The sequence below is a fragment of the Ovis canadensis genome, chromosome 18, assembly GCF_042477335.2.
Source record: "Ovis canadensis isolate MfBH-ARS-UI-01 breed Bighorn chromosome 18, ARS-UI_OviCan_v2, whole genome shotgun sequence".
Classification (NCBI taxonomy): domain Eukaryota; kingdom Metazoa; phylum Chordata; class Mammalia; order Artiodactyla; family Bovidae; genus Ovis; species Ovis canadensis.
In genome coordinates this window covers 48,834,373-48,862,260 of record NC_091262.1, presented here as the reverse complement: position 1 = coordinate 48,862,260, position 27,888 = coordinate 48,834,373, and the positions used below count along the sequence as shown (strand labels likewise).

Here is a 27,888-nt window from a genome sequence, read left to right as displayed (position 1 = left end):
CAAAGTAATGTCTCTGCTTTTTAATATGCTGTCTAGCTTGGTCATAGCTTTCCTTCCAAGGAACAAGCATCTTTTAATTTCAGGGCTGCAGTCACTATCTGCAGTGATTTTGGATCCCCCCCAAAATAAAGTCTCTCACTGTTTCCATTGTTTCCCCATCTACTTGCCACGAAGTGATGGGACCAGACACCATGATCTTAGTTTTCTGAATATTGACTTTTAAGCCAAATTTTCACTCTCCTCTTTCACTTTCATCAAGAGGCTCTTTAGTTCTTCTTCAATTTCTGCCATAAGGGTGGTGTCATCTGCATATCTGAGGTTATTTCTCCCAGCAATCTTGATTCCAGCTCGTGCTTCATCCAGTTCAGCATTTTGCATGATGTACTCTGCATATAAGTTGAATAAGCAGGGTGACAATATACAGCCTTGACATACTCCTTTTTCTTGACCTGCATACAGATTTTTCAGGAGGCATGTCAGGTGGTCTGGTATTCCCATCTCTTGAAGAATTTTCCACAGTTTGTTGTGATCTATACGGTCAAAGGCTTTGGCACAGTCAATGAAGCAGAAGTAGATGTCTTTTTGAAATTCTCTTGCTTTTTCAATGATCCAGCGGATGTTGGCAATTTGATCTCTGGTTCCTCTGCCTTTTCTAAAACCAACTTGAACATCTGGAAGTTCATGGTTCATGTACTGCTGAAGCCTGGCCTGGAGGATTTTGAGCATTACTTTGCTAGGGTGTGAGATGAGTGCAATTGTGCGGTAGTCTGAACATTCTTTGGCATTGCCTTTCTTTGGGATTGGAATGAAAACTGACCTTTTCCAGTCCTGTGGCCACTGCTGAGTTTTCCAAATTTGCTGGCATATTGAGTGCAGCACTTTCACAGCATCATCTTTCAGGATTTGAAATAGCTCAACTGGAATTTCATCACCTCCTCTCGCTTTCTTCGTAGTGATGCTTCCTAAGGCCCACTTGACTTTACATTCCAGGATGTCTGGCTCTAGGTGAGTGATCACACCATCATGGTTATCTGGGTCATGAAGATCTTTTTGATATAGTTCTTCTGTGTATTCTTGCCACCTCTTCTTAATATCTTCTGCTTCTGTTAGATCCATACCATCTGTCACCTATTGGACCCATCTTTGCATGAAATATTCCTGTGGTATCTCTCATTTTCTTGAAGAGATCTCTAGTCTTTCCCATTCTATTGTTTCCTCTATTTCTTTGCACTGATCACTAAGGAAGGCTTTCTTATCTCTCCTTGCTATTCTCTGGAACTCTGCATTCAAATGGGTATATCTTTCCTTTTCCACTTTGCCTTTCAGTTCAATTCAGTCGCTCAGTCATGTCCGATTCTTTGTGATCCCAATAATCACAGCACGGCAGGCCTCCTTGTCCGTCACCAACTCCCGGAGTTCACCCAGACTCATGTGCATCGAGTCGGTGATGCCATCCAGCATTTCATCCTCTGTCATCCTCTTCTCCTCCTGCCCTCAATCCCTCCCAGCATCAGAGTCTTTTCCAATGAGTTAACTCTTCACATGAGGTGGCCAAAGTATTGGAGTTTCAGCCTCAGCATCAGTCCTTCCAGTGAACACCCAGGATTGATCTTTAGGATGGACTGGTTGGATCTCCTTGCAGTCCAAGGGACTCTCCTGAGTCTTCTCCAACACCACAGTTCAAAAGCATCAATTCTTCGGTGCTCAGCTTTCTTTACTGTCCAGCTCTCACATCCATGCATGACTACTGGAAAAACCACAGCCTTGACTAGAGGGACCTTTGCTCACAAGGTAATGTCTATGCTTTTTAATATGCTGTCTAGGTTGCTCATAGCTTTCCTTCCAAGGAATAAGTGTCTTCTAATTTCATGGCTGCAATTACCATCTGCAGTGATTTTGGAGCCCCCCAAAATAAAGTTTGACTGTTCCCACTGTTTCCCCATCTATTTGACATGAAGTGATGGGACTGGATGCCATGATCTTCGTTTTCTGAATGTTGAGCTTTAAGCCAACTTTTTCACTCTCCTCTTTCACTTACATCAAGAGGCTCTTTAGTTCTTCTTCACTTTCTGCCATAAGGGTGGTGTCATCTGCATATCTGAGGTTATAGATATTTCTCCTGGCAGTCTTGATTCCAGGTTGTGCTTCCTCCATCCTAGCATTTCTCATGATGTACTCTGCATATAAGTTAAATAAGCAGGGTGACAACATACAGCCTTGACGTATTCTTTTTCCTATTTGGAACCAGTCTGTTGTTCCATGTCCAGTTCAAACTGTTGCTTCCTGACCTGTATATAGGTTTCTCAAGAGGCAGGTCAGGTGGTCTGGTATTTCCATCTCTCTCAGAATTTTCCACAGTTTCTTGTGATCCACACAGTCAAAGGCTTTGGCATAGTCAATAAAGCAGAAATAGATGGTTTTCTGGAACTCTCTTGCTTTTTCCATGATCCAGCAGATGTTGGTAATTTGATCTCTGGTTCCTCCGCCTTTTCTAAAACGGGCTTGAACATCTGGAAGTTCATGGTTCACATATTGCTGAAGCCTGGCTTGGAGAATTTTGAGCTTTACTTTACTAGCGTGTGAGGTGAGTGCAATTGTGTAGGAGTTTGAGCATTCTTTGGCATTGCCTTTCTTTGGGATTGGAATGAAAACTGACCTTTTCCAGTCCTGTGGCCACTGCTGAGTTTCCTTTGCCTTTACGTTCTCCTATTTTCTCAGCTATTTTTAAGGCCTCATCAGAACACCATTTTGTCTTTTTGCATTTCTTTTTCTTGGGGATGATCTTGATCACTGCTGTCTGTACAGTGTGACGAACCTTCATCCATGGTTCTTCAGGTACTCTTAGAGTGCCTGAAGTGTCTATTCGATTTAATCCCTTGAATCTATTTCTCACTTCCACTGTATAATCGTAAGGGATTTGATTTAGGTCATACCTGAATGGTCCAGTGGTTTTTCCCTACTTTCTTCAATTTAAGTCTGAATTTGGCAACAAGGCATTCACGATCATGTTCCAATTTTACTGAGATAGAACTGACATACAGCACTGTATACATTTAAGGTGTACAGTATAATGAGTTGACGTACATCATGAAAGTATTATCACAGTGAGTTTAGTGAATATCCCTCATCTTGTGTACATAAAAAATTCCTTGCGATAAGATCTCTTAGGATTTGCTCACTTTCCTTTCATATGTAACATGTAGCAGTGTCAGTTATATGTATAGTGGTTTACATTATATACTCAGTACAGATTTATCTCATAACTGGAAGTTTGTACTTTTGACTACCTTCATCCATTCCCCTTCCCCTCACCCCTAGCCTCTGGTGATGACAAATGTGATCTCTTTTTCTTTGAGTTTGTTTTTAAAGTATAATTGATCTATACTGCTGCGTTGGTTCCTGTTACATGACATAGTCATTCGATATTTCCATACATTTCAAAATGATCACCATGGTAAGCCTGGTTACCATCTGTCATCATACTAAGATATCACATCGTTAATGACTGTATTCCATACTGTACATTTTATACTTGTAACTCACTTATTTTGCAACTAGAAGTCTGTACCTCTTAATCTCTCTCATGTATTTCTTTCTGTTCAGGGACATTTTAATTCACAAAATCATTGAATTACCCAAAAGCAGATTCTGAAGACCTGTAAACAGAATTCTGAACACACAGAGAGCTTGCTAAATTAAAGATGCTTACTACCTAAGACTGTTTTATATATAGCTTTAAAGCTATAGAATTTCCTTGTTTAAATTTAGATTTCATATAGATGATGTGTAGATAAGAACAATGCCTTACATTTGCTTAAATTTTCAGAGCTTTCAAAGCCCTTAGACCTATTCTGCTGCTGTAAATCCTCACATAAACGCTATGAGAACTGTTTTTCATTTCACAGACCAGGAATTTGCAGCTTAGAAGCGGAGCCTCAGAAAATGGCTGAGGCTTAGACCCAGGAGCCCTACTTGTTGGCACTAAGCTAGCCCTACCAAAAGCCTCTCCAGAAATAAGCAGAAACATGTGAACTTATTAGGGAAATCCCTTTTATTAACCAACTGAGCCAGCAGGGAAGCCCGAATATGCCCTAGGTATCCCCATTTCTCCCATTCTCCTCTTCAAAACCACCTTCCTAGGTCTGCAGCCCAGCCTATCCTCCTAAAGTTCAGTTTGGATTATGTCACTTTCTTCCCCCAGCATCTGTTAGCACCACACAGCCTACAAAATGAATTCAGTTTCCATAGGTTGGCAACCAATTCCTCTGCCTCGGCTCCCATCCACTTCTCTGACCCTCTTTCCCATTCAGTATGGTGTTTCTTGTTCCTTATATTCTAATCAAGCAGACCAGGATACTACCACCTGACACCCCATCAGGGCCTGACCTAGGGTGAGGTGGGCTACAAAGACATCAAAGATGTCTTGGTGTCACCAGACATCAAAGAACTCAATCGTCAAGATAAACGTTTCAATGAAGTATTTTAAAACATGAACGCAAAAATTGAAAAATATAAAAATTTAAAATAAAACCGCGTCATGTTACTGGTTTTTCCTCTTTTTTCCCCCAGACTCCAAAATGCTTCCGCAGAGTACTGTTTCAGACCCAAAGTGACTTTCCACTTGGGTACTTTAAAATACTTCCCAAGAGTTAGTTCTCACACCCCTTTCCACATCAGTTTCTTCCTTCTCTTCTTGAATGCCTCAGCATTTATCTACAGCGCTCTTCTGCCTGGAAAACCTATTTCCTTTAGTAACTGGTTGTACTCTGACGGGAATTTGAATCATCTGAGTTCCTCGGTGCCTTCCCAAACCACAGTGGGCACTCAGCTGCTCTTTGCTTAACACAGAAATCACAGAAATCCTCAATTGGCCGGCTGTGGGGCTGAGCAGAGAAGGAACTCAGATATGTTTTGTTTGGTCCAGAGTGTTTTTAAAAAACTGGATTAGTTATTAAGATCGAAAAATCAGGATATTTTACATTTAAAAAAAAACAAACAAACCTCTGTCATTTTTTGAAAATACTCAGAAAATCTAGTCTTGCAGCATACCCGAGGGAATTTGGAGCCCAGTGACTCTGCCTTGAGAGTTCTCTCCAGTTCACTCGCTGCCTCCTGCCCGTTTCACTCCCTGATACTGCCTGCCAGCCCTAGCTTGAGCTTGAGCCTCCAGACCTGAAGGAACGAGTACACTGGATAAAACCCATCTGCCGGGTCCACCTGTTCTTTCCGGGAGAATAAATTTCCTCACCGTCCTTTCTAGGCTTGCAGAGGAGCTCAAGGAAGCAGCTCACGTTTCTAACCCACAAACTTCCCACAACCCGTGAAACTTGCAAGGCCCTCCAAACACCATTTCTGCCCCGCCCTTTGCGCCCGGGTCCCCTCCCTGCACCAGCCCCTCCCTCCCTCACCCACCCCCGGCGCTCGGGAACTCGGGGCGGGTCCCCGGCCCCCAGCTCAGCCTTCTGCCCCAGGGCCGGGGCGCTGGAGCTCGCCCACGGCCGCACTGGGCATGCTCAGAGGCGCCCGCGGAGGCAGCCTCGCTTCGCAGGCGCTCGCACTCGGCGGCGGGCGGGCGGGCTCGCGGCTGCAGCTGGAGCTCCAGCGCCCGGAGTTGGAGTTGCCGGGAGTTTCCCCCCCAACCCCTCCCTCCTCGCGCGCGGCAGCAGGAGCCGGCGCGGGAGGCGCGAGCGGCGGCCAGCCAGCACCCGAGCAGGCAGAGCTCGTCCGGAGCCCCGAGCCCGGTACGGGGCAGTTCCCGGGGAGGAGCCTCGTGGGCTGGGACGCGTGCGGCGCACTGGCACTGCCTGGGCACAAACCGCGCTGCAAGGTAGGGCCGGGGCTTGGGGAGCCGGGCAGAGGCCAGGCCGGGGCTGGGGGGTGCGGCTGCAGCAGCCGTGGCTTTTGGAGCGCCCGGCGCGCTGTCTGATGCGTGTGGCCAGGTCAGGGACCCCGCTGCGGGGGGACGGGAGTAGGCAGGCGCCCAGGGAGATGCTTTCAAGTTGGCGGGCGGCGGGAGAGGGTGCTGCGTGCTGGGATGCAGCTGCTTTGTGAGCACCGAGCGGGACTCGGGTCCCTGGTTCCCCCCGCCCCCCCACCCCCGCCCCCAGCACCGCCAAACCTGGGACCCAGTGTGCGGGCAGGGCTGGGCAAGCCGCAGAGCGGAGCAGTTTGCTTCGAGAAAGTTGAGGAGAGAACCCTTCTTTTCTCACTGTCCCCGCGGTAGCATGGTCCCGGGTGTGCCGCCGCGAGGCCCCCACTGTGGAGGAGCTGAGTGGAGCCGCTGCGCTCCAGGTCTAAGTTCCTCCACCCCCGACTGAAACCCACGAATCACCCAGATCTTCGCTTTCCTGGCTAGCTTCTTATAGTAAAATCATTCCTGCCAAAACTGAGGTAGACTGTTTGGGAGGGCATGGCTCTCTGCCTCCAAGACCCTTAGCGGGGCGACGCCTCCTCCTCAACCTTAGACGTGGCCAAGGGCGTCGGGTCCCCAGTGAGCGCTTATGGTGCGCACTGAATGGAGCCGCACACACATGGCGGGGAACGTGGCTTAGGGGGATGGCCCGATTTTTCCTCTAGCCTTTTTTTAGCTTTTGAACACTCCACCAACCCCACCGGTTCATCTTCGCTGAGGACCGGACCTGGAGGGGAGGGCCAGGTGGAGAGCATGGGCTGACATGCTATCCTTAGGACAGGATGCCTCGGTTGTATTTGGCTTGGGCTCCAGCCCCAGGGACTTTATAAGGAACCCGCCCCTCTTTCAGTGATTCTTCCTCAGGGACCTGGTGGGAAGGGATAAGGGTGGTGGGTCCCCAAGAATATCTGTTCCATCCTATCATCTCCTAAAACTGCGTTCCAGGCGACCGCAGGACCCTGAAACTGGCCGTGCTATAGATTAGAACAGTGTGGAGGATGCTGACGGTTCCTCCTAGCTCCACTGATCTCACTTCTTGTTTTGAGTTTTGGGGTTTTGCCTGCACACGAGTCAGAGCTGCTCTGTCATAACCTGGGGGGTGGAGGAGCCTCAGCCTGGCAGTGAGCCGCTTTTCGCCTCCAAGGCTGCTAGTGGGACTTGGTCCAGAAATGATTATGCAGGCTAGAAATATGCCTCTTTTTTTCCTCTCTCTTTTGGCTGAACACCTTGGCTGTTGGGTTTGTGTGTTAAGTTCTTAAAGGAGAACCCACACACTGTTCAAGTCCCATGTTTTAGGGGTTCACCATTTCTGCTACAGGCTCTTCTCTTCGCTTTTTTCCTGATGTGGGGGTGGGGGGCGGTGGTGGTGAAGGAATCTGCTTTGGGGCAGATTGCCAAATGTGGAAGTCACCTGGTGTTGGTACACGGGTTCTAGAAATAGGTCTGAGGTCAAATTTTAGGTTTCAGCCGGATTACTGTGCAGACTGACAAACTGTTAGTTAGTCACTGTGAACTTCAGTTTTCTCTTCTGTCAAAGGGGGAATAATAGTGGCCTTCACTCCTTTCATTGCAGGTTGTTGTGAAACTTGGGAATAATGGGCATAAAAAGTGCTAAGAAAACTTGAAAGCACCGTATATGTCTTCCTGTGACTGGTCTGTTTACCCAGTGTTTTTGAATTAACTAATCCTTTTAATTAGGACAAGCCACCTCAGCCTTCTCCCCTCACCCACTCCTCACCAAAAGGTTTGGTTTCTCAGGTCTTTGAAATCACTATCTTCTTTTTTTCCCTCTCTTGCCTTAAATCTATCTCCCTTTTGATTTAAAGAGTCGACGCTCCAGCTCTCATATTTATCGGAAGGAAGCAGCATGGTGTAGATTAGGAGATGGGGGTGCCTTATCAATGTTCAGAGTCCTAGGCTCCAGAACTGGCATGTAAACCAGGCCCCAGTTTGAGAACCGAGGTTGATTCTGAAGGAGTCAGCAGACCCTGGGCTGGAGCTCTGACTTGGTCTCTTAACAGTGACCTTGAACTAAGGACTCAACCCCTGATCAGTGGCATCAGTCTGTGAGATTGAGGGCCAGTGCTGATCAGAGGCAAAAACAGGTGAGATTGCTTCTCACTCAGTTAATAAGGGTTTAATCAGGTTCCTGACCCCCTCCTCCCAGGTGTGTTGTCATCCTAGGGCAGCGGTTCTCAAAGAGGAGCACCAGAGTCCCCTGGAAGGCTTGTTAAGCCACTGCTCCTGGGCTGCTATGCCATTGCCGGAGCCTCCCTGGGTCCAGGGTGAAGGGAAGGGGTCATCTCAAAAGTCTGCCTCTCTAACTAGTTGCAGATGATGCCTGTGCTGCTGTTCCAGGGGCCATGCAAGAGAGGTGAGGTTTATTCTGAAACACCATTATTTTAATATGTCATCTGTAGAGGCAGGGTTTCTTTGGGGCGTTTTGTGAACTTGGCTCAAGCATTTTCTATTTCAGATACCTCTGCCACTTCCCATTGTCCAGTTTTAGGTAAATCTGATCGCTCTTCAAATGAATGATTTTTACATAAAAGACCCCTTCTTTTCATACTGTAAAATACTTAGCCTCTGGTTTCCAGGCCACTCTTGGATAGACTCATGTTGGTGACCTTGATATTGATAAATCCAGCAAATACCCGATTTCCTTTCTTTGAGGATCTCAGACATTTGCGGTTGCAAGGAGGCTGCAAGAAGTTCTGGCAACTTGAACCTGAAGATTAGAGAACAGGCGAATCACTTATGAGCAAGATTAAAAAGGATTTTCTCTGTGGTGTCTTCTCTGAAGGGACAACTTACCCAGGCCTTGGGGGCAGGTGACATGTCCTGTGGTGGTCAGATCTGCTGAAGGCCTCCCATTTCTTCTGGAAGATGATGGTGCTGGTAGCAACTGAGGGAGACTACCTTTCACTCTCTGAGATTGGGGATGCCAGCTTTAAGGGGCAATGGTGCAGTATCAGTATTACGCTGTGTGATTGAGCTGGTAATCCAGCACTCTTTGGGCACACCCCAATGTTAAACTCATCTCCTTGTTCCCCATGCTATGGTCCTGGGCTGACATTTCACCATGACTTAGGATGGCCCAGGTTGTGGCCTTGAATTTTAGCTGTTTTTGTGTCAGAGAGGCTTCGGGAATCTGCTGGAGTCAGGGAGAGTCCTGAGAAGACATTCAAGGGCAGGAATAAGGTTTGTGTAACACCCAAATGAACTGTGTGTCTGAGGGGGGTTAGCACTTGAACCAGTTCTTACGTTGCAGTGCCAAATGAAGTCCCAGCTGACCATCCGGCTTTATCTCAGCTTTCCATTTGTACTTTGTTTTAGTTTTAACATGATTAGCACTAGAGAAACCTATCAGTAAATCAGAAACCTATTCAAAAAGTCAAGTGTACCACTTAGTGTTTTAATAGATAAAACTGCAAGGCCCATGCTTGTCTTCCTGACCATAATCAGCACTCAATAAAGACACAGTCTTTAGCCTATAATTTTTTAGATCTGTTAATTGCTAATATGAATGGTTTCTTCTACTTCACACGAGTAGAGAACATTTCTGTTTTTCAAATTCTCTTCCATAACGTGATGTTTATATTTTGGCAGTTACCCCTACTTTTTGCTGGAGGATTTCTTTTCAGTGTGGCGGAAGCTTCTTATCACTGTTGCTCACTTCTCTCAGCACATGACTACTTGATATCTTTGCACCCTAGTCCAAGTCTGCTGTGAGACCATCATTTTGATACTTGATTTCTTTTTAATCTCCAGGGCTGTTGTCGCTGGGTCCTAGAAAGCCTGTGGTCTGTTCCTGGAAGGCTCTTCTCAACCATCCTGAAGGATGCTTTTAAACTGACACTCAAGATTATTCCACACTAGCTCATTTCTAAGATCCAATTTTTTTTTTTCCTTTTCACGTTTCATCATTTTCCAATTTCAAAACTCCAGATGGGTCTGAAAAATTATAAACACATTCAATGTATGGTTTCTTTCTTCTCTTACTATAAGCTGGCATGTTAATAAAGACTAATGGTGAATGGCATCTCAAGACAATTTTGGTTCCTGACCTAGGTAGAAAATGTGATTTCTGCTGTCCAGCTGATGAAATTGAGCAGCCATTGAATTGGTTCGGCAGTTCTCAGAGTATCGGGAAGAAAAGACTGTTGGGTGGTATTAATAGGTGGGTTTTTGTAAAGGGCGCATCAATTTGGGTGGTTTTTCCCTCTGCAAAGGTTCTCAACATGTGCATCATTGTATCAAAGGCTCTGAAAAGTACTGCACTAAACCATATCACGGAGAAGGCAGTGGCACCCACTCCAGCCCTCTTGCCTGGCAAACCCCATGGACGGAGGAGCCTGGTAGGCTGCAGTCCATGGGGTTGCTAGGAGTCAGACACGACTGAGTGACTTCACTTTCCCTTTTCACTTTCATGCATTGGAGAAGGAAATGGCAACCCACTCCAGTGTTCTTGCCTGGAGAATCCCAGGGACGGGGGAGCCTGGTGGGCTGCCGTCTCTGGGGTCGCACAGAGTCAGACACGACTGAAGCGACTTAGCAGCAGCAGCGAACCATATCAACATCAGAGAACTTAGTTCTATTTATCCAATGAGACTTTTCCCAGAGCATTTTTGAGGTTATGTGTGTATCTTCCAGGACTCCTTTACTGCATTAGCACATCCCAGCAGTTCTAAAGCATCGTTTAACACCGCCTTTAGGTGGGTGGTTTTACCTGGTCTATCCCTAAAATATCAAGGCATCAATAAATTATGGATATTAATTGGTGCATGAATTCTATAGATGATTCCTGTTTATTTCAGAGTATAGAGAAGCTATTTTAGCTGTGGTGGCTGAAGAAGCTTCTGTGGAGGAGCTCGACTGTGAAACTGCTGGAACTGAAGGGTAGCACTTTTATGAAGAGGAGAAGGAGCATTTTAGGTTGGTGGTGTCAGGGAGTAGGGGGGTGAAATTGTACTTGTGCCTGCATGTAAATAGTTTTCAGAGCACATAAGAACTCTTAAGGGCTGTGCCTAGCGCAGAGTGAGACCACTGGAACCTGTGGCGGAGGTCAAAGAATCTAAGTTCTTTCTTGATTCTGTAAGTTCACTGAGGTAGCAGATGAGTTCTTGTGACCACAGGCAAGCTTGTTGGTAAAGCAGAAGGGCCTAGCACTCATGTTGAAAGCAACTAGAGGTGCATAGGACAGAAAGGGAGAAATTTTTCCTAGGCTTTCTGAGAATGGTGGTTCAAGATGCAGAGGGATTAATTCAAATATAAATCCAACTGAAGAGGGAATCTTGACTGGAGCTTCAAAAATAAGCAAGAAGAAAGAGCTCTTACAACTCAGTAAGAAGGCAAATGTTGTTTACTCACTATGTCTGACTCTCTTGCAACTCCATGGGCTGTAGCCCACTAGGTTCCTTTGTCCATGGGATTTCCCAGGCAAGAATACTGGAGTGGGTTGCCATTTCCTCTTCCAGGGATCTTCCTGACCCAGGGATTGAACATGCGTCTCCTGCATTAGCAGGCAGATTCTTTACCAGTGAGCCACCAGTGAAACCAGAAAGGCAAATAACCCAATTTATAAAGGGACAAAGGATTTAAATATTCTTTTTTTTCCCCCTCAGGTGCGATACACAAATGGCCAATAAGGAGAGGAAAAGATGCTCAACATTATTAGTCATTGGAGGAACACAAATTGAAACCTCAGTGAGGTACCACTTCACACCCATCGGGATGGCTATGATCAAAAAGATGTATAATAACAAGTATTGGTTAAGGATATGGAGAAATCAGAACCCTCCCACATTACATTGTTGATGGGAATGGAAAATAGTGCAACTGCTTTGGAAAACAGGCAGTTCCTCAAAATGTTAAACATCAGGGTATCTCATGGCCAATTCTCCTCCTTGGTATAGTCCCAAGAGAATAGAAAACATGTTTCATGCAGACATTTATACACAAAGGTTCATGATAGCAATATTCATAATAGCCCCTAAGTGGAAACACCAGATGTCCACCAACTGATAAATGAATAAACAAAATCTAAATGATGGAATACTATTCATCTATAAACAGAAATTTGACTTATGCTTCAACACAGATGAACCTTGAAAGCATGTTATATGAAAAAAGCCAGACACAAAAGGCCACATATTCTTTGATTTCATTATTAAATGTCCAGAAGAGGCAAATCCAAAGTGATAAAAAGTTACATTAGTGGCTTCCAGGGGCTGGGAGTGATGAAAACATTCCGGGATGGTTGGACAACTTTGAATACGTTAAAACTACTGAATTGTATACTTTAAAAGGGTAAATTTTGCAGTGTGTAAATATCGCAAGAGAAAAAAAAACCAAGAATGCCACTGTGGGTAAAGTGAAAGGAGAATAATAAGAAAAAGGTGGTGAGGGAGATGCAGGACTAGGCTATCCGTTTCAGGCCAGGTTTTCTGCTCTTGGAAAAAATAAGACGTACCTAGATAATTTCTCTCTCTTTGTTTGTCTTTGAATCTTCTGGGATTTTTCTGTTATTCTTTCATCCCAGAGTCCTTCCTCTGAATTAAAAGGTTGTACTCCAAGTTGTTCCTGAGTCAGTGGGATAGTTTTCATGGCTAATTCCCTGTAATCTTTAGATATAGGGGCGTGTTTGTGGCAACAAAGAAGACTAAGTCGATGTTTAGGCTTTTTTGTCATGATCCACTGGAGAACAATGGGCAGGTCCAACCAGGCAGCTTATGTTTATCTTCTCCCTTAAGACTGGACTGTGATAAATGTTTTAGCATCATCTTCTAAGTGGTTGTGGAACTGTGGCAAGACTACCCTTAAAAAAAAACAAAACTGTATTAAACAGGGTTCACATGGCACTTAGCACTGTAACTAAAAAGGGGGTCCAGCTGGTTGCTGCTCAAAAGCCAGTAAAGAGGCAAGGTTGGTAGAAAGGAAAGTTTGCCTCATGTTGGATGCTGGCAACCTGGAGTGGGGTGAGGCAGTAGTGGGGAGGGAGGCCAGCTGCCTAAACCAGTGGGCTAGAGCTTTTATAGGCTGAGGGAGGGGGCTACATGCAGGAACCACATAGTCAGCTCCGACAGTCATCTTGAAATTGTCATCGGTGGTCTGACCAGCATCATCTTGATTGTTTAAAAGTACAGTTAATCTGTAGTCGCAGGGTCTGTTTCCATTTCTTGAGGCCAGTTCTCAGAATTGTGGCAGTTCGTGTATGGATGTGAGAGTTGGACTATAAAGAAAGCTGAGCACCGAAGAATTGATGCTTTTTGACTGTGGTGCTGGAGAAGAGTATTGAGAGTCCCTTGGACTGCAAGGAGATCCAACCAGTCCATTCTAAAGAAGATCAGTTCTGAATATTCATTGGAAGGACTGATGTTGAAGCTGAAACTCCAATACTTACTGGCCACCTGATGTGAAGAGCTGACTCATTTGAAAAGACCCTGATTTTGGGAAAGATTGAAGGCAGGAGGAGAAGGGGATAACAGATGATGAGATGGTTGGATGGCATCACCGACTCAATGGATATGAGTTTGGGTAAACTCCAGGAGTTGGTGATGGACAGGGAGGCCTGGCATACTGTGGTCCATGGGGTCACAAAGAGTCGGACACGACTGAGCAACTGAACTGATGTCATGGCTACAGTCTGACCATCATGTACTTCTCCACCTGGTGGGAGTTTCGGTATCTATCTCACAGCTCAGGATATGGCTCAGAATGTTGTCTATAGCCGTTGATAAGGAACTAAAGGTCCTTAACTAGCTCAATGACTAGTATTATTTGCTCTCCTTTGACTGTTTTCCTTTGTTTCTGCATGTTCTCACTGCTCTGATGAAGCTTATTCTTTGGCTAAAGCTTTTCCACAGACAGACGGTAGGCGGAGGACAAGGGGGACAAGAACCATAGGGTCCTGCTCCATTGCAGCACCGCACAAGCGCCAGGGTATTTGGGTCCAAGAGCTGTGATGCAGTGGAACATTGTCCCCTCTGATGGAGACTGTTTCTCACCTCTTTAACCTAGTGTGCTGTAGCTTACCTGCACTCTCCAGCTCATAGACAAGGAGCACCTCGGGATCTTATTAAGATGCTGATTCTGATTCGGTAGGGGTTGGGGTCAGGGATTTTGCACTTAAAACAACACCTCGCACTGATGCAGGTGTTGCTGGTCCATGGACCATTGTGAGTCGAAGCTGATAGAGCATGAAGATGGCATCAGAGTGGGACAGAGCTGAATGTGAAATGTGGCTCCACCATTAGTTTGCTGTGGGAACTTGAGCAAGGTAATTAACATCTGAGCCACAGCTTTCTTACCTATAAGATCAGAGCAAGATCTAGCTCGTAGAAAAGTAACTGATATACAGCTAGACTGTTAAATGTTTGTTGCCTTCTCCTTCCCATAAGGGCTACGGTACCCATGATTGGGACTAAGGAAAAATTATATGCAAGAAAGCCAAGGGCTTCCAAGACCAGCGCTCCAAGGAGGATTTGTGTGGGTGAGGGCAGGGTGGCAGAGAGAGGCTGTAGAGGAATGGGGTACGAGTCTAGTCCTCAGAACAACGTTAAATTGCTTATTATCAGATTACTGTTGTTTTGGTAAAGTCAGTGTATTGGTCACAGTCGAGTCTGGCTGACGTTCAGTCAAGGTGTTGGGTCTTGATTCTGCGTTCATAGAACTGGTGTTTGTTTTTTGTTTTTGGTTTTTTTTTTTCGACCAGAAAGGCACTCCTGAGTGGCTCAGGGGTGGTCAGTTTTCTTGGTGTGGGTGTCTCTGCCCATCCTTCCCTCATCTCACTCACTGATGTTCATCGTTCATGTAGATGGGAGGAAATGAAGGGACCTAAAGTGCACACGCCTGTTGAGGTTCATTCACAATAGGAGCGAACATTTTGGGGATCAGGTTGAAAATATTTGCTCTAGAGATTCTGCGCATTTCATTAGTTTATCTTCTGTGAATCTCTTAAACTCTGGGAAGGTTCAGTTGAATTAGGTGAATGGGGAACACCCGAAGAGGAAGAATTGAGAGCTAAGTCCTGGCCCCAGCTGTAATTCTCCCATCCCGAGCCTGTGTCACTGCCCTCCCTGAGCCTCAGTCTCCCCTGCTGCTCTTTGGAACCAATCCTTCCTGGCTAGCCTGCCTCCTGGGCTTGGTTTGAGGCTCAGATGAACAGCACCTAGAGGAGGGCATTTGTGCTCTAAGACGATGGGCCTCTGTAAAATGATGACTGTCATTCAGTAGCGCTGGCTTGGGGAATGGCATCCTCTTGGGGTTACATAAGGTGAGCCGTGGCCTGTTAACTTTTGTTCTGTGTCTGTCTCCTTTGTCATCATCCCAAGGGGGAGGAAATAAGAGCATGTGTTTACCTTTGAGTTAAGTTGATGGCTCCTTTTCGCTTTCCTCTGGGGAAGAAATTACACGCAAATAGTTTGTAAGATTCTAACAAAACCGAAAGTGCAGTGACTCAAACTAGTGTCCAATCTTCACAGCCTGAAATTTGCCACTTTCCTAAGGATGGTAATTTTGCCCTATTTCACCTTGTTTGGCTGTTTTGTGGATTGGCAGGTGTGGGTCTTGAATGTCTGATGGCTCTGAAGGAAAGGGCCACTTCGTTAAAGAGCCAGGGCTGAGTGTTTAAACTGGTCCTGCACCAACATCAAGCAATCAAAGATAAGGTATTCAGGTTGAAGCTGAATACATTAGGCTTCATAGGCACGACTCTGTCCTTCCCAAGGCAGAAGTGGAAATGATCTGATTTCTGAGGCCAGTGAATACATGTTACACTCTATTCACCTTTCATAACTACTGTTGGTCAGAGAGGGTAGATATGAGCAAGCTGATCTTTGTTTTTAGACTTCCTAGGAATATGTTGCCTGATAGAGTCTAAGGTGACAGCTAGCAGTATTTAGTGGTTGAGAAGTTAATATTAAATTATTGAAGAATTTAATCATTCCTATCATTAAGTAGCAGTGAGGAGCTAGGCATAGAGAGCTGGGTGTTCCTGAAGTAAGTCCTTTTAAAATTAAATTCTTATGCAACCATAACAGTAGTTTAAAAAGTAAGTCGAGGGTAGAAATTTGGTGCTTATATATAGAGCTCAGTGCTAAGAAAGTGGACATTTCTCCCAGTGTCATCCACTGGAAAATGAGACTTTTTCCTTTTAATTGGATCCTTTTCTGACCTTGCCAACCAAACACCCCCTGGTCTATCTGGTTGATTTTTTAGAAAATGAAACCTGGAATGCTGAACTCAGGCACCTTATTTATGAACAGCCTTGCTTTCAAACCCCCTTGGACTGTGAACTCCTCCAGAGGCCAGGATCTTCATTGTTTTATCTCTGAGGCTTTGTGCGTCTAGCATGTAGGAGAGAATCAATAAAAATAGGTTGCGCTGGTCAGCTGTTTTCTTCTGGGATTCCCCCTTCCTGTCTAGTGGATTAATTTTCCTGACCATATCGTATTTGATTAGCATTTCCCTAGAGGTCCTTGTGTGCTACCATGGTGCATGGTTGTAAACACTTAATATAGTGATGCCTTTCATCCTCCCAGCAGCTCTCAGAGGTAGGTGCTATTAGTTATCCTTATTTGACAGTTGAATAAACTGAGGCCAAGAAAGGTCATGTTGATACCAGCCAGGGTTCTTGGTCTTCCTTAATCAATAGAAATTGATCAGAGGCCAGACAGGAAATTGAGGCAAGGCTTTATTGGGGCCCCTGCTGAAATAGGAGGGATTGAAAAGAAGTAAACAGGTTCCCTTGCCTGCTCCCTGAGCAGGGTGAGCTAGCTGGTTTTTATATGGGGTAAGAGTAGGGGTGTGTCCAGGGGTCGGGCTGGAAGAGTGACTTAGGTGGTTTGCCCATCCCTTTGGTGGTGCTGAGTGCAAGGGGCGTGTGCAGTACCCTGCTTTTGCTTGACACTCTAGTTTTGCTCCTTACACCTTATTTTTGCTCCCAGCTCTTCAGAAGTAGCAGTTGGATTTTTGTGTTTTTTTTGTATCTTGTCCATAAATTTGCCCCTACTGAGCATGCAAGCAGTAATATTTTTAGTCCCTTCAAGTTTCTCTGTATTTTGTTGTTTGAGGAGACATTTGTCCAGGTGCATGGACTGCAGCAAAGTGTCCCGGGTCCAAGCCCATCTCGATGTGATTTGTGTAAGACCTGAAGCTGCCATGTAGAAAGCTGGAAGTGAACCAGACAAGCGGCTAAGCTTCAGGAGACGCCCCTCTCCTCACTACTCAGTGCTCCACGTTATCTTTCTTTCCCTTCCAATGGCTTTCCTGAGCATTGCAGAGAAATGAGGGCAGACACACCTTCTTTCCACCTCCTTTCTCCCCCACCTCCATTGTCCTCTGCCCTTTCCTGCCCACTCCCTTGTTCCAGGAAAACGTGACCCTGAGTTTGGAAAATAGAATAGCAGGTGCAGCACCATGACCCAGTGGTATGGGCCCAGCCCTGGGGGGAGGCCATTCACACAGGGGTTGTCAGAATGAACCCCCTTTACCTGGGCGAGGCTGTGACCTCCAGTCTTGGGCCTCTCACTCCTTTACATGCACGTGAATCACCTATTAAGGCACAGATTCTGATTCACTGGGACCGAGGCAGGGCCTGGAATTTTCTCACAGGCTTCTAGGAGTGTTGATGCTGCTGGTCCTTGGCCCAAGGCTCTAAAGGAGCCCCGAGTCTGTGAGAGGCCACGCCTGCTATTCTAAGCACTGTCCTGCCTGTTGCTGCTGTGCTATGATCAGTCCTGCCCGACCCTTTGTGACCCCTTGGACTGTAGCTCGCTAGGCTTCTCTGACCATGGGATTCTCCAGACAAGAACACTGGAGTGGGCCGCCATTTCCTTCTCCAGTCTTGCCTGAAACAGGCCTGATTCCTAACCTGGGATTCAGAGGAGACTGAAGACATATATAGAGAGACCCACCAAAACTATAAGTCTCATGAAGGCAGAAACTTAAGACAGAATGAGAGCGAAACTGGGAGTGAAGGAGATTTGATGCTTCCAGAGGGAAGCATGTGTATCATTTCCAAATGTGACCTGAAAAGTGTCTCTTATAATAGAAAGCTTATTATGGAGCAACTCTAGTGATCCAGCAGTGAGAAGAGTACAGTAATTCCTGTTTGAGTTGATTGAAAATTCACAAAGAACCCATGCTGCTGCTGCTGCTGCTGCTGCTAAGTCACTTCAGTTGTGTCCAACTCTGTGTGACCCCACAGACGGCAGCCCACCAGGCTCCCCCATCCCTGGGATTCTCCAGGCAAGAACACTGGAGTGGGTTGCCATTTCCTTCTCCAATGCATGAAAGTGAAAAGTGAAAGGTAACCTATGCTACTGGCCCCTAAAACTCTGGACAGTAACCCTCCCCCACAGCTCCTCAAAGTCTCCCTGAGTTTCCCCAGGTTCCCCCTGCTTTCTAACTGTGTCTGCTATGGTATGCGCCACAGTCCTGGGAACCAATGTTGGGATACCACTCCTATGAGTACAAATTGCTCTCATTATATCTCGTTGGAGTCTCATAATTTCCCAGCTGTTTTTATCAGTGATTCATGAGACCCAGGGAATCAAACTCCCTCAGAACCACAGGCTCACAAGTGACAGAGCTGGGAGCAGGCATGGTGAGGGTGCGTGGCCTGGTGTCTCTTGATCTTATCCAACCTGACTGCTTAGATAAATCTATACCATAAGATAACTAAATCAGTTTGCCCTGTTTGGTTTTGCATAGGAGGAGGCATCCAGGTGGGTTTGCTTTTTAAAGAAAATGGTTTAAGTTTAACTTACAGAAAGAAGCCCAGACTTAGCCCAGCTAAGTCGCTTCAGTTGTATCCGACTCTGTGCGACCCCAGAGGCGGCAGCCCACCAGGCTCCCCCGTCCCTGGGATTCTCCAGGCAAGAACACTGGAGTGGGTCGCCATTTCCTTCTCCAATGCATAAAAGTGAAAGTGAAGTCGCTCAGTCGTGCCCAACTCTTAGCGACCCCATGGACTGCAGCCTACCAGGCTCCTCCGTCCATGGGATTTTCCAGGCAAGAGTACTGGAGTGGGGTGCCATCGCCTTCTCCTGGTGATGCACATATGTGTGCATTTCTAGTATTTGTGTATGTGGGTGTATATGTAATTCCTGGGTCATTTGATGAAAATGTTTTCCTTTAGTTCCAATCTCTTGCTTATTTTTCAATTGTGTTGTTCATCTATGAACAATCCTTGAAATCTATACTGACAGAAATTACCTGTCAATGAGATCAGATTATTAGGTTCTCAGACGTAACTTCTGGAGATCCCCTCCAGATTTGAACAGGCACTTCACAGAAGAGGATATCCAAATGCCGAATACATAGGCAAAGACACTAAGCTTCCTACAGTGATGAGAGAACTGCAGATTAAAACCATGAGAGACCTCTATACAGCATCAGAAGAGCTAAGAATAATGTGACTTACCAAACTAAGTATTGGCAAGAATGTGGAGCCATGGAACTCTCACACTAGATGGAACTATAAATTGGAAAGGCCATATTGGAAAACTGGCTGTATCTACTAAAGGCACAAAATTGATGCAGCCAGAACACTGTGCTGATGGCGAAGCTCTGGTTTCCACCTGATCAGGTTGTAGACTCTAGGATCTGCCTGGGTCCCCTGCCTGGTGGGGGTTGGGAAGGGAAGGGAGAACTCAAGAGTCAGGCTTCAGGGCAACTGTGTTTCCAAACATGATTCCTGGGGCCCTGCTGTTCAGAGGAGCAGCGGAGGGCCTCCCGGTGTCCTACCCAGACGGATAGTCTGACCTGTAGGCTGTTCTTCCTCCCTCATGGCTGGCAAGCAGCCACCCAGGAAATCCTCTAAGACATGTTCATGAATGATGTCACTGTGGGAAACTTTATTCTATGTAGGAAGTCTTTCTCCAAATGGGCACTTAGAGAAGATCTGACCAGAAGAGGCAGAATATTGCTGAATGCTTTAATAATATTCATTCATTCTCGATCTTAAAATTCACCCATTAGTTTTATCTGAACTAGAGTGGGTTAATGGCTTTGGTGTGTAATAGAGACCTTCAGAAATGATTCCTGAAAAGAGTGCCTGGGGGAGGATGCTTTCCGATAGACCCTGGGGCACCCAGCCAGCCCTGAGATGTGAAGGGCCTGGAAGAGACATGTTAATATGCTTAGCCATCCCAGAAGCTTGTTCTCGCCCTTCTTGGCTTATGGACCCCAACAAGCCATCCCCTGTTCACTGAGCTTGTGGATGTTGTCTAAAAGTTGAGTATATTGAACAAGAAGCTGCAACCTGTTTTCTTGTCTCAAAGCAGTAGAGACTGCACAGTAGAATGGTTTTCTCTGTTTGATGGTTCTTCATTTTTAGCACCTTAGATCCTGCACAGCGTTGGTTTTCAGGGCAAAACCCTGGGCTGTGGGTAATCTGATAACCAAAACCATTTCCTAAACAAATTAGAATTTGCTTTCATTCATAGTCACCCAGATTTCCCTGGATAAAATGAGGCATCTTACACTGTTGTTACAGTGTTACTCTTATACTGTTGGTGGGAATGCAAACTAGTACAGCCACTATGGAGAACAGTGTGGAGATTCCTTAAAAAAACTGGAAATAGAACTGCCTTATGACCCAGCAATCCCACTGCTGTGCCTATACACCGAGGAAACCAGAATTGAAAGAGACACATGTACCCCAATGTTCATTGCAGCACTGTTTATAATAGCCAGAACATGGAAACAACCTAGACGTCCATCAGCAGATGAATGGATAAGAAAGCTGTGGTATATATACACAATAGAGTATTACTCAGCCATTAAAAAGAATACATTTGAATCAGTTCTAATGTGGTGGGTGAAACTGGAGCCTATTATACAGAGTGAAGTAAGCCAGAAAGAAAAACACCAATACAGTATACTAACGCTTATATATGGAATTTAGAAAGATGGTAACGATAACCCTGCATGCGAGACAGCAAAAGAGACACAGATGTATAGAACAATCTTTTGGACTCTGAGGGAGAGGGAGAGGGTGGGATGATTTGGGAGAATGGCATTGAAACATGTATAATATCATATATGAAACAAATTGCCAGTCCAGGTTCGATGCATGATACTGGATGCTTGGGGCTGGTGCACTGAGATGACCCAGAGGGATGGTACGGGGAGGGGAGGGGCGTTCAGGATGGGGAGCACGTGTATACCTGTGGCGGATTCATGTTGATGTATGGCAAAACCAATACAATATTGTAAAGTAATTAACCTCCAATTTAAATAAATTTATATTAAAAAATAAATAAAATGAGGTGTCTGAGAAAGAAATGTGAGGACATTTTAGTGGAAACCTGCCCTGGTAAGCTACTCGTTTTCCTATCACATTTAATTCCTGTAGAGTATTCTAGAGCAGGTGTGAAGAGCCAGGTGTTGCTGCCGTCCCTCGGTGGCTGAATACCTGATGCAGCCCCTTTACCTCTTTCCCTAGCAGATTATGTGACCCCATGCACGCGTGCAGGTTGAACACCTCAGTTCTGGACTTGGCTGAGGGATGTCTGAACTTATTATTTGCCTCCTGCCAAGAGAAAGGAACTTACAAGCAGTGCTTTGTGTTTTGAATTTTACAGTGCGCTGAGTAAACACAAGTAATTCATTGTGATGGGAGGAGTGAAAAGGTTTGCCACGTCTTTTGTTTTCTGAGTGGGTGTAACTAAATGACTAGTTCCTGGTTGTGTTCCTAGGATGTAGGTAGGTCACAGTCTCTGGCAGAGCGACAGTGAACATTTCTCACCTGTGTTATCTTACAGTTGCGAGTGTCTAATGTTCTTTTTATCCTGAAATGTTTTCATCGAAGTTTTTCTGTTTTGATTTGTTTTAATATGCCTCTTGATTTGGTAATAAGGAGCTCACTTTGGTAAACACCTGTGGCTTTTTAATTCTCTTATATTAGAGATGAGGGCATTGAGGCCATATGGTTCTACCATGAATCAGGAGTAAACCAAGGACTGTTAATTTCTGTCTTTTGTTCCTCAGCTTGTTGTGATTTTCTAGAACTGTAAACTATTTCTAAGAGGCTTTGTTTTAAAATCTAGCAGTCAGTTTAAGGTCATTCTCACCTAGTAGTTGTGCTTCCTTGGCTTTATGGTAACCAAAGCTTTAAAATGGTCCAGTACAAAGAGAAAATCAAGCCATGACTTTGTCTTGTTCTAAAATTAATATGGTGATTTATAGCTCTATAAATAATATTTATCAAATTTGACCGTATTATTTATATGTATGAGTAAATAATTTTGAAGTGTACCAGTATTTTATGTCTGTCCACTTGGAGGAGATTGTATCGGTGTTGAAACGCACAGCCCTTTCTCTGTCATCTTGGTCTTTGTGAGGGATGAACCCTTGGACTCACGATTTTTCACTCTGAGTTTGTGTAGGAAATCAGGATGTGTCTAATTATCTTATAGGGTGTCAGGAAATTCTCAGTAGCAGTTGATTTAGATCCACTTCAATTAAAAATAAAAAGCACATCATATATCAACACGAGTTTTGTTTTTTTTCTTTTAAAGAAGAGACTGGAGTCCCTGAATCAGATAAGCAATTTCAGAGCATGTGGGGATTACTGCTTTAAAGGTTCAGGATGAACGGATAAGAACTGACCGCGTCTGCCAGTCTTCATGTACCCTGGTATATTGATGCTGTCTGTAACTGGTGATCTGTGATCTCTCTATTTCCCTTTAAAAGCTGTCTGTTTAACATCAGTTCTCTCTTCTCCTGCCCAACTCAGTGAGCATTTCTTCTTTTCTGTGCTGCCTTTAGAGCTGACCCTCTCCAGTTGAAGAACCTTTGATGCAACAGCGTCTTATTCTCAACTCAGTGTCTCAAAGAGTCATGATTAACTGGCAGATATTGGCTTCAAAAAAGAGCAAGACACTAGTACTTAGAATCCACAGGGCATATGGAGTAAGAGTTAGTAAGTGTGCTAAGAGGAGAGTTGGAAAGCATGTTGAACCAGGCTCCCCTAGTGAGTTGACGAGTACCCTGGCTTCCTTTGCCCATTTGGCTGCCCCATGATATGGAACAACAGACTGGTTCCAAATAGGGAAAGGAGTACGTCAAGGCTGTATATTGTCACCCTGCTTATTTAACTTCTATGCAGAGTACATCATGAGAAACGCTGGGCTGGAAGAAGCACAAGCTGGAATCAAGATTGCCAGGAGAAATATCAATAACCTTAGATGTGCAGATGACACCACCCTTATGGCAGAAAGTGAAGAACTAAAAAGCCTCTTGATGACAGTGAAAGAGGAGAGTGAAAAAGTTGGTTTCAAGCTCAACATTCAGAAAACGAAGATCATGGCATCCAATCCCATCACTTCATGGCAAATAGATGGGGAAACAGTGGAAACAGTGGCTGACTTTCTCTTTTGGGGCTCCAAAATCACTGCAGATGGTGATTGCAGCCATGAAATTAAAAGATGCTTACTCCTTGAAAGGAAAGTTATGACCAACCTAGACAGCATATTAAAAAGCAGACATTACTTTGCCAACAAAGTCTGTCTTTGCCAAAGGTCTGTCTAGTCAAGGCTATGGTTTTTCCAGTGGTCATGTATGGATGTGAGAGTTGGACTGTGAAGAAAGCTGAGCGTGATGCTTTTGAACTGTGGTGTTGGAGAAGACTCTTGAGAGTCCCTTGGACTGCAAGGAGATCCAACCAGTCCATCCTAAAGGAGATCAGTCCTGGGTGTTCATTGGGAGGACTGATGTTGAAGCTGAAACTCCAATACTTTGGCCACTTCATGTGAAGAGCTGACTCATTTGAAAAGATCCTGATGCTGGGAGGGATTGGGGGCAGGAGGAGAAGGGGATGACAGAGGATGAGATGGCTGGATGGCATCACTGACTCAGTGGACATGGGTTTGGGTGAACTCCGGGAGTTGGTGATGGACAGGGAGGCCTGGCGTGCTGTGGTTCATGGGATCGCAGAGTCGGACGTGACTGAACTGAACTGTCCTCCTTTTCCCCCATCTGTGGGGTGGGGTGCTGCCTTAGGTGCTGAGCTCAGACAGGCACAGAAGACTGGTCTTTGTGCTGAGGCATGTTGAGCTTTGCTTCTCTATGGGCCGCCTTCATCCTTTCCCAGCTTTTTCTCTTGGATGTCACTTGACACTGTTTTGAATGGCATGAAGTACCATGGGAGCATCATTCATTTCCATTCTTCTGTCCTTAAAGTGTCCTTCTCTTGCGGTCATTCTTCAGATCCAGCCACCTCTTTGACATCTTCTGTGACCATTAAACGTGTACTCTAAGGCAGAGTTGGTCTTCTACTCCTCTGCCATATACTTAGTGTGTTCAAGTGTGATTATTTGCTTGCGTGTATAGACTGAACATTTGAGGGATAGGACTGTGGCTTGTACATCTTGTATCTTTAATATATTGCCTGGTATATGATAGGTACCCGGAAGAGGACGGATGGATGGGTGGATGGAGCACATTTGAAGAGAACTCTTGAAAAGGGAGAGAGAATACATTTTTAGGTGGGATACATGGGAAAAACTTCATGTGAGGACAAGAGAGTTGTGTATGCTACATAGCTACTGAAAAGATGTATCTATAGCTGAGGATAGAAATATGTGCTATGGAGAATGAGCTGTGCCATTTATTTTTCAGAGGATAAACCAAGTAATTCGCAAGAGCTGACACTGCAGTCATTTGACTTTCCTTCTTGAAAGCTCTGGGATCTTTATTGAAAGATCCGGTTTCTTATGTGTAAAATGATATCCTACAAGGTAGGTTCTATTATTAATGTGAGGATCAATTGAGACTTTCAAAAAGGGCTTTCAAAGGGCTCAACACCCTGCCTTGTCTGTAGTGAGGGCTCGGTAGGGTAGATGGTAGCTCCTGCTGTTACCATTGGCCTTTGGTGTGTGATGGAATTGAGGTGCCTGTTAGAAATGTTCTCCCACTCCCTGAATAAGAAGTTTAGGTTCTTATTAGTTACCACAAAATGTATGTCCAGGTCTTAGGATTCACTGGAAATGGGATTATGTAATTTCTTTTCTCTTCCTACTTCTTTAGTACTTCTTTTTAGAAAGGAAAGCACCTATCAGTTTATTAGGAAAGCACTTGCTTCTAAAGCAAATTTTTCATGCAGGGCATTCATGGGATTCTTTCTAGTTGTTAAAAAATTCTTTCTAGTTATTAAAAAATAATACATGTATATATCTATATTATGGGCAAAAAATGCAATTGTGTTCTTTCCTGCAGTTCTGGAGAGCAGGGGACATGCATGGCTGTTTCTATTTTGGTTCAGAAGCAAGGTGTGTGGTCTGGGCAGCTTGATTTTGGTTGATGAATGTCATTGTATGTGTACATTTCTGCCACCACAATTGAAGATACATTTAGAAATCAGTGGTAGGAGTTTCTAATAGTGCTTACACAATCATTCGTACATTCATTTCCTATTCTGCTTACTGCTGCTTTTCTCACCTGTCTTTTAGTTCTGGATCCAACAATTATTACTATTTTTTCCCCTTAATATTCTTAGGAGCCAATACAGTTACCAGTGATGAAGACTCTGCATGTGCCTCTGAACCATTTTTTCTAGAACATTTTACAGCCTATCTGTTGCTGTTTGGGTATGTGGCCACTTTTACTTGTTGCCTAATATCGGTCAGTCCTGTTGTAGTGAATTTCTGAGCAAACGAGAAATGGATGAGAAGGCACCATGTACACACATCAGGTGATATGGATCCCCCGTCCTTTCTCTCTAATTCTCTCTCTCGAAATCCAAAGTGCGCTTAAAACTCTCCTAACCCATTGGGTGGCAAGACCTCCCTTGAGCAAGAGTCTATTTATATTCTTCACTTACCTCCTTTAGTGTGGTTATTTGTAAGTTTTAGTGTGGAAGTATTATTGTTCTTGAGTATGAGGTACTGACCTCCACTCTTCAGAGAGCATAAAGTACATATTACATTTCTAAAATGCCAGAATTTTTGCTTTCCAAAATACTTTTAGCCCTATGGATTTGGATAAGAGATGAGGACCTATAATATTTTTATCAGGGCTTCCCTGGTGGCTCAGACAGTAAAGAATCTGCCTGCAGTGCAAGAGACCTGGGTTTGATCCCTGAGTCAGGAAGATTCGCTGGAGAAGGGAGTGGCAACCCACTCCAGTATTCTTGCCTGGAGAGGAGTATTCTTGCATGGATAGAGGAGCCTGCCAGGCTATAGTCCATGGGCTTGCAAAGATTTGAGAATGACTGAGCAACTAATACTTTCACAATATTTTATCAGCCTTTTTTTTTTTTAGTTGACAACCTTCCCTTGATATTCTCCCATTGTCACTATCTTTATGTGATATGCAAATGAGGATCTTCCTTGCCTGTCATTCAAGCAACGTTTCCTGAGTTGCTATGGGTTGGACTCTGTGCTAAAAATGGGGAAGAATAAAGTATTGGCTCTCTTTGCCCTGGAGAAGCTCAGTTGTTGTTGTTGTTGTTCAGTTGCTAAGTCATGTCTAACTCTTTGTGACCCCTTGGACTGCAGCACGCCAGGCTCCTCTGTCCTCCACTATCTCCCAGAGTTTGCTCAAATTTATGTCTGTTGAGTTGGTGATGCTTTCTAATTATCTCATCCTCTGTCTCTCCCTTCTTCTCCTGCTCTCAATCCTTCCCAGCATCAGGGTCTTTTCCAATGAGTTGGCTCTTTGCTTCAGATGGCCAAAGTATTGGAGTTTTAGCTTTAGCATCAGTCCTTCCAATGAATATCAGGGATTCTCCTTTGAATATTCATTGGAAAGAGGAGCTCAGAGACTCTTGATAAGTAGAAAGTGCTATACTAGCCAGTCTGTGAGTTCCTGGCTATGGTAGGATAATCACAGCCAGTAACTTCACCAGAATTGCAAAGATAAAGAAATATGGAATAGAATGTGATCAGGGAGCAGTTATGTGTTTACTGTGGTCTTTGGGCTTCCCTGATAGCTCAGTTGGTAAAGAATCTGCTTGCAATTCAAGAGACCCCATTTTGATTCCTGGGGCAGAATGATCCGATGGAGAAGGGATAGGCTACCCACTCCAGTATTCTCGGGTTTCCCTGTGGCTCAGACAGTAAAGAATCTGCCTGCAATGCAGGAGACCTGGGTTCTATCTCTGGGTTGGGAAGATCCCTTGGAGAAGGGAAAGGCTACCCTCTCCAGTATTCTGGCCTGGAGAACTCCCTGGACTGTACAGTCCATGGGGTCACAAAGAGTTGGACACAACTGAGCGACTTTCACTCAGTTGGAAAGTAAAGCCAGAGATGGGGCTGCAGAGGAGTCAGTTCTTGAAAAGCCTTATCTACCAAACTAAACAGTTAAGAATTTATCTTTTGGATATAAAGATTCTTTAAACCTGAGAATGAATGATTGGATTTGCATTTTAGTTAGAGCCCCCTGACATTATCTTAAGGGACCCCCAAAGGAAGTTGTTGAAATATTCTGGGCAATAGTCCTATAATATTTATATTGTGCAGAGGAGTGCCTTAGGATTTGCAGAAGACTTTCTCCAGCCTTAATTTCTTTTGTAGTAGCCTTGGGGGATGCGTAGGTAATAACTAAGGAAACATTTCAAGAAGTGACTTTTGCCCAAGGTCATATCCAGCAACCGACTATACTAGCTCTCCTAATTCTGTATTTGTTCCTGATTAAACATGATATTAAAATATTTTAATATACTGTCCAGTTACTGAGCATACTTAAAGGTAATCTGCCACCCACATATCTTTTATATCTGTACTTGATGAGATTGTCAGCTCCTTGAGGAGTTCCAGAATTAAATTTGATGTGCTTTTGGCACAAAGCTTACAATAGGCACCACCAAAAATTTGCTAAACCTTTTCTCCTCCAGAGCAAACACAGTCCTGAAAAGAAGGAACATTTGTGAAAACAAAGGGACTGTCATTTTACTTGTGTGTCCTGTCACGTGTACTTATTAGGCAGTTTCTATATTACAACACTGCACTGGGTGCTATGGGGAAGGTAAA

The 27,888-nt window shown here is 44.7% G+C and overlaps 1 protein-coding gene across 5 annotated transcripts in view; it reads left to right on the top strand.

The window, feature by feature from the left end:
* Window positions 1-5,412: 5,412 nt before the first annotated feature.
* The window catches only part of STXBP6 (syntaxin binding protein 6), a 269,983-nt gene continuing 247,507 nt past the window's right edge, over window positions 5,413-27,888 (top strand). The window contains exons 1-2 of one of the 5 annotated variants that reach the window (XM_069560225.1): window positions 5,465-5,827; window positions 11,536-11,622. Coding sequence is in view for 1 of the 5 variants with exons in the window: in XM_069560222.1 (XP_069416323.1) it covers window positions 5,510-5,741 (232 nt within the window). In the remaining 4 variants the exon portion in view is untranslated. Of the gene's footprint in view, window positions 5,828-10,728; window positions 10,847-11,535; window positions 11,623-27,888 lie in introns of those variants that run through there. The other 4 variants (XM_069560228.1, XM_069560223.1, XM_069560224.1 and 1 more) reach the window with 4 other exon arrangements.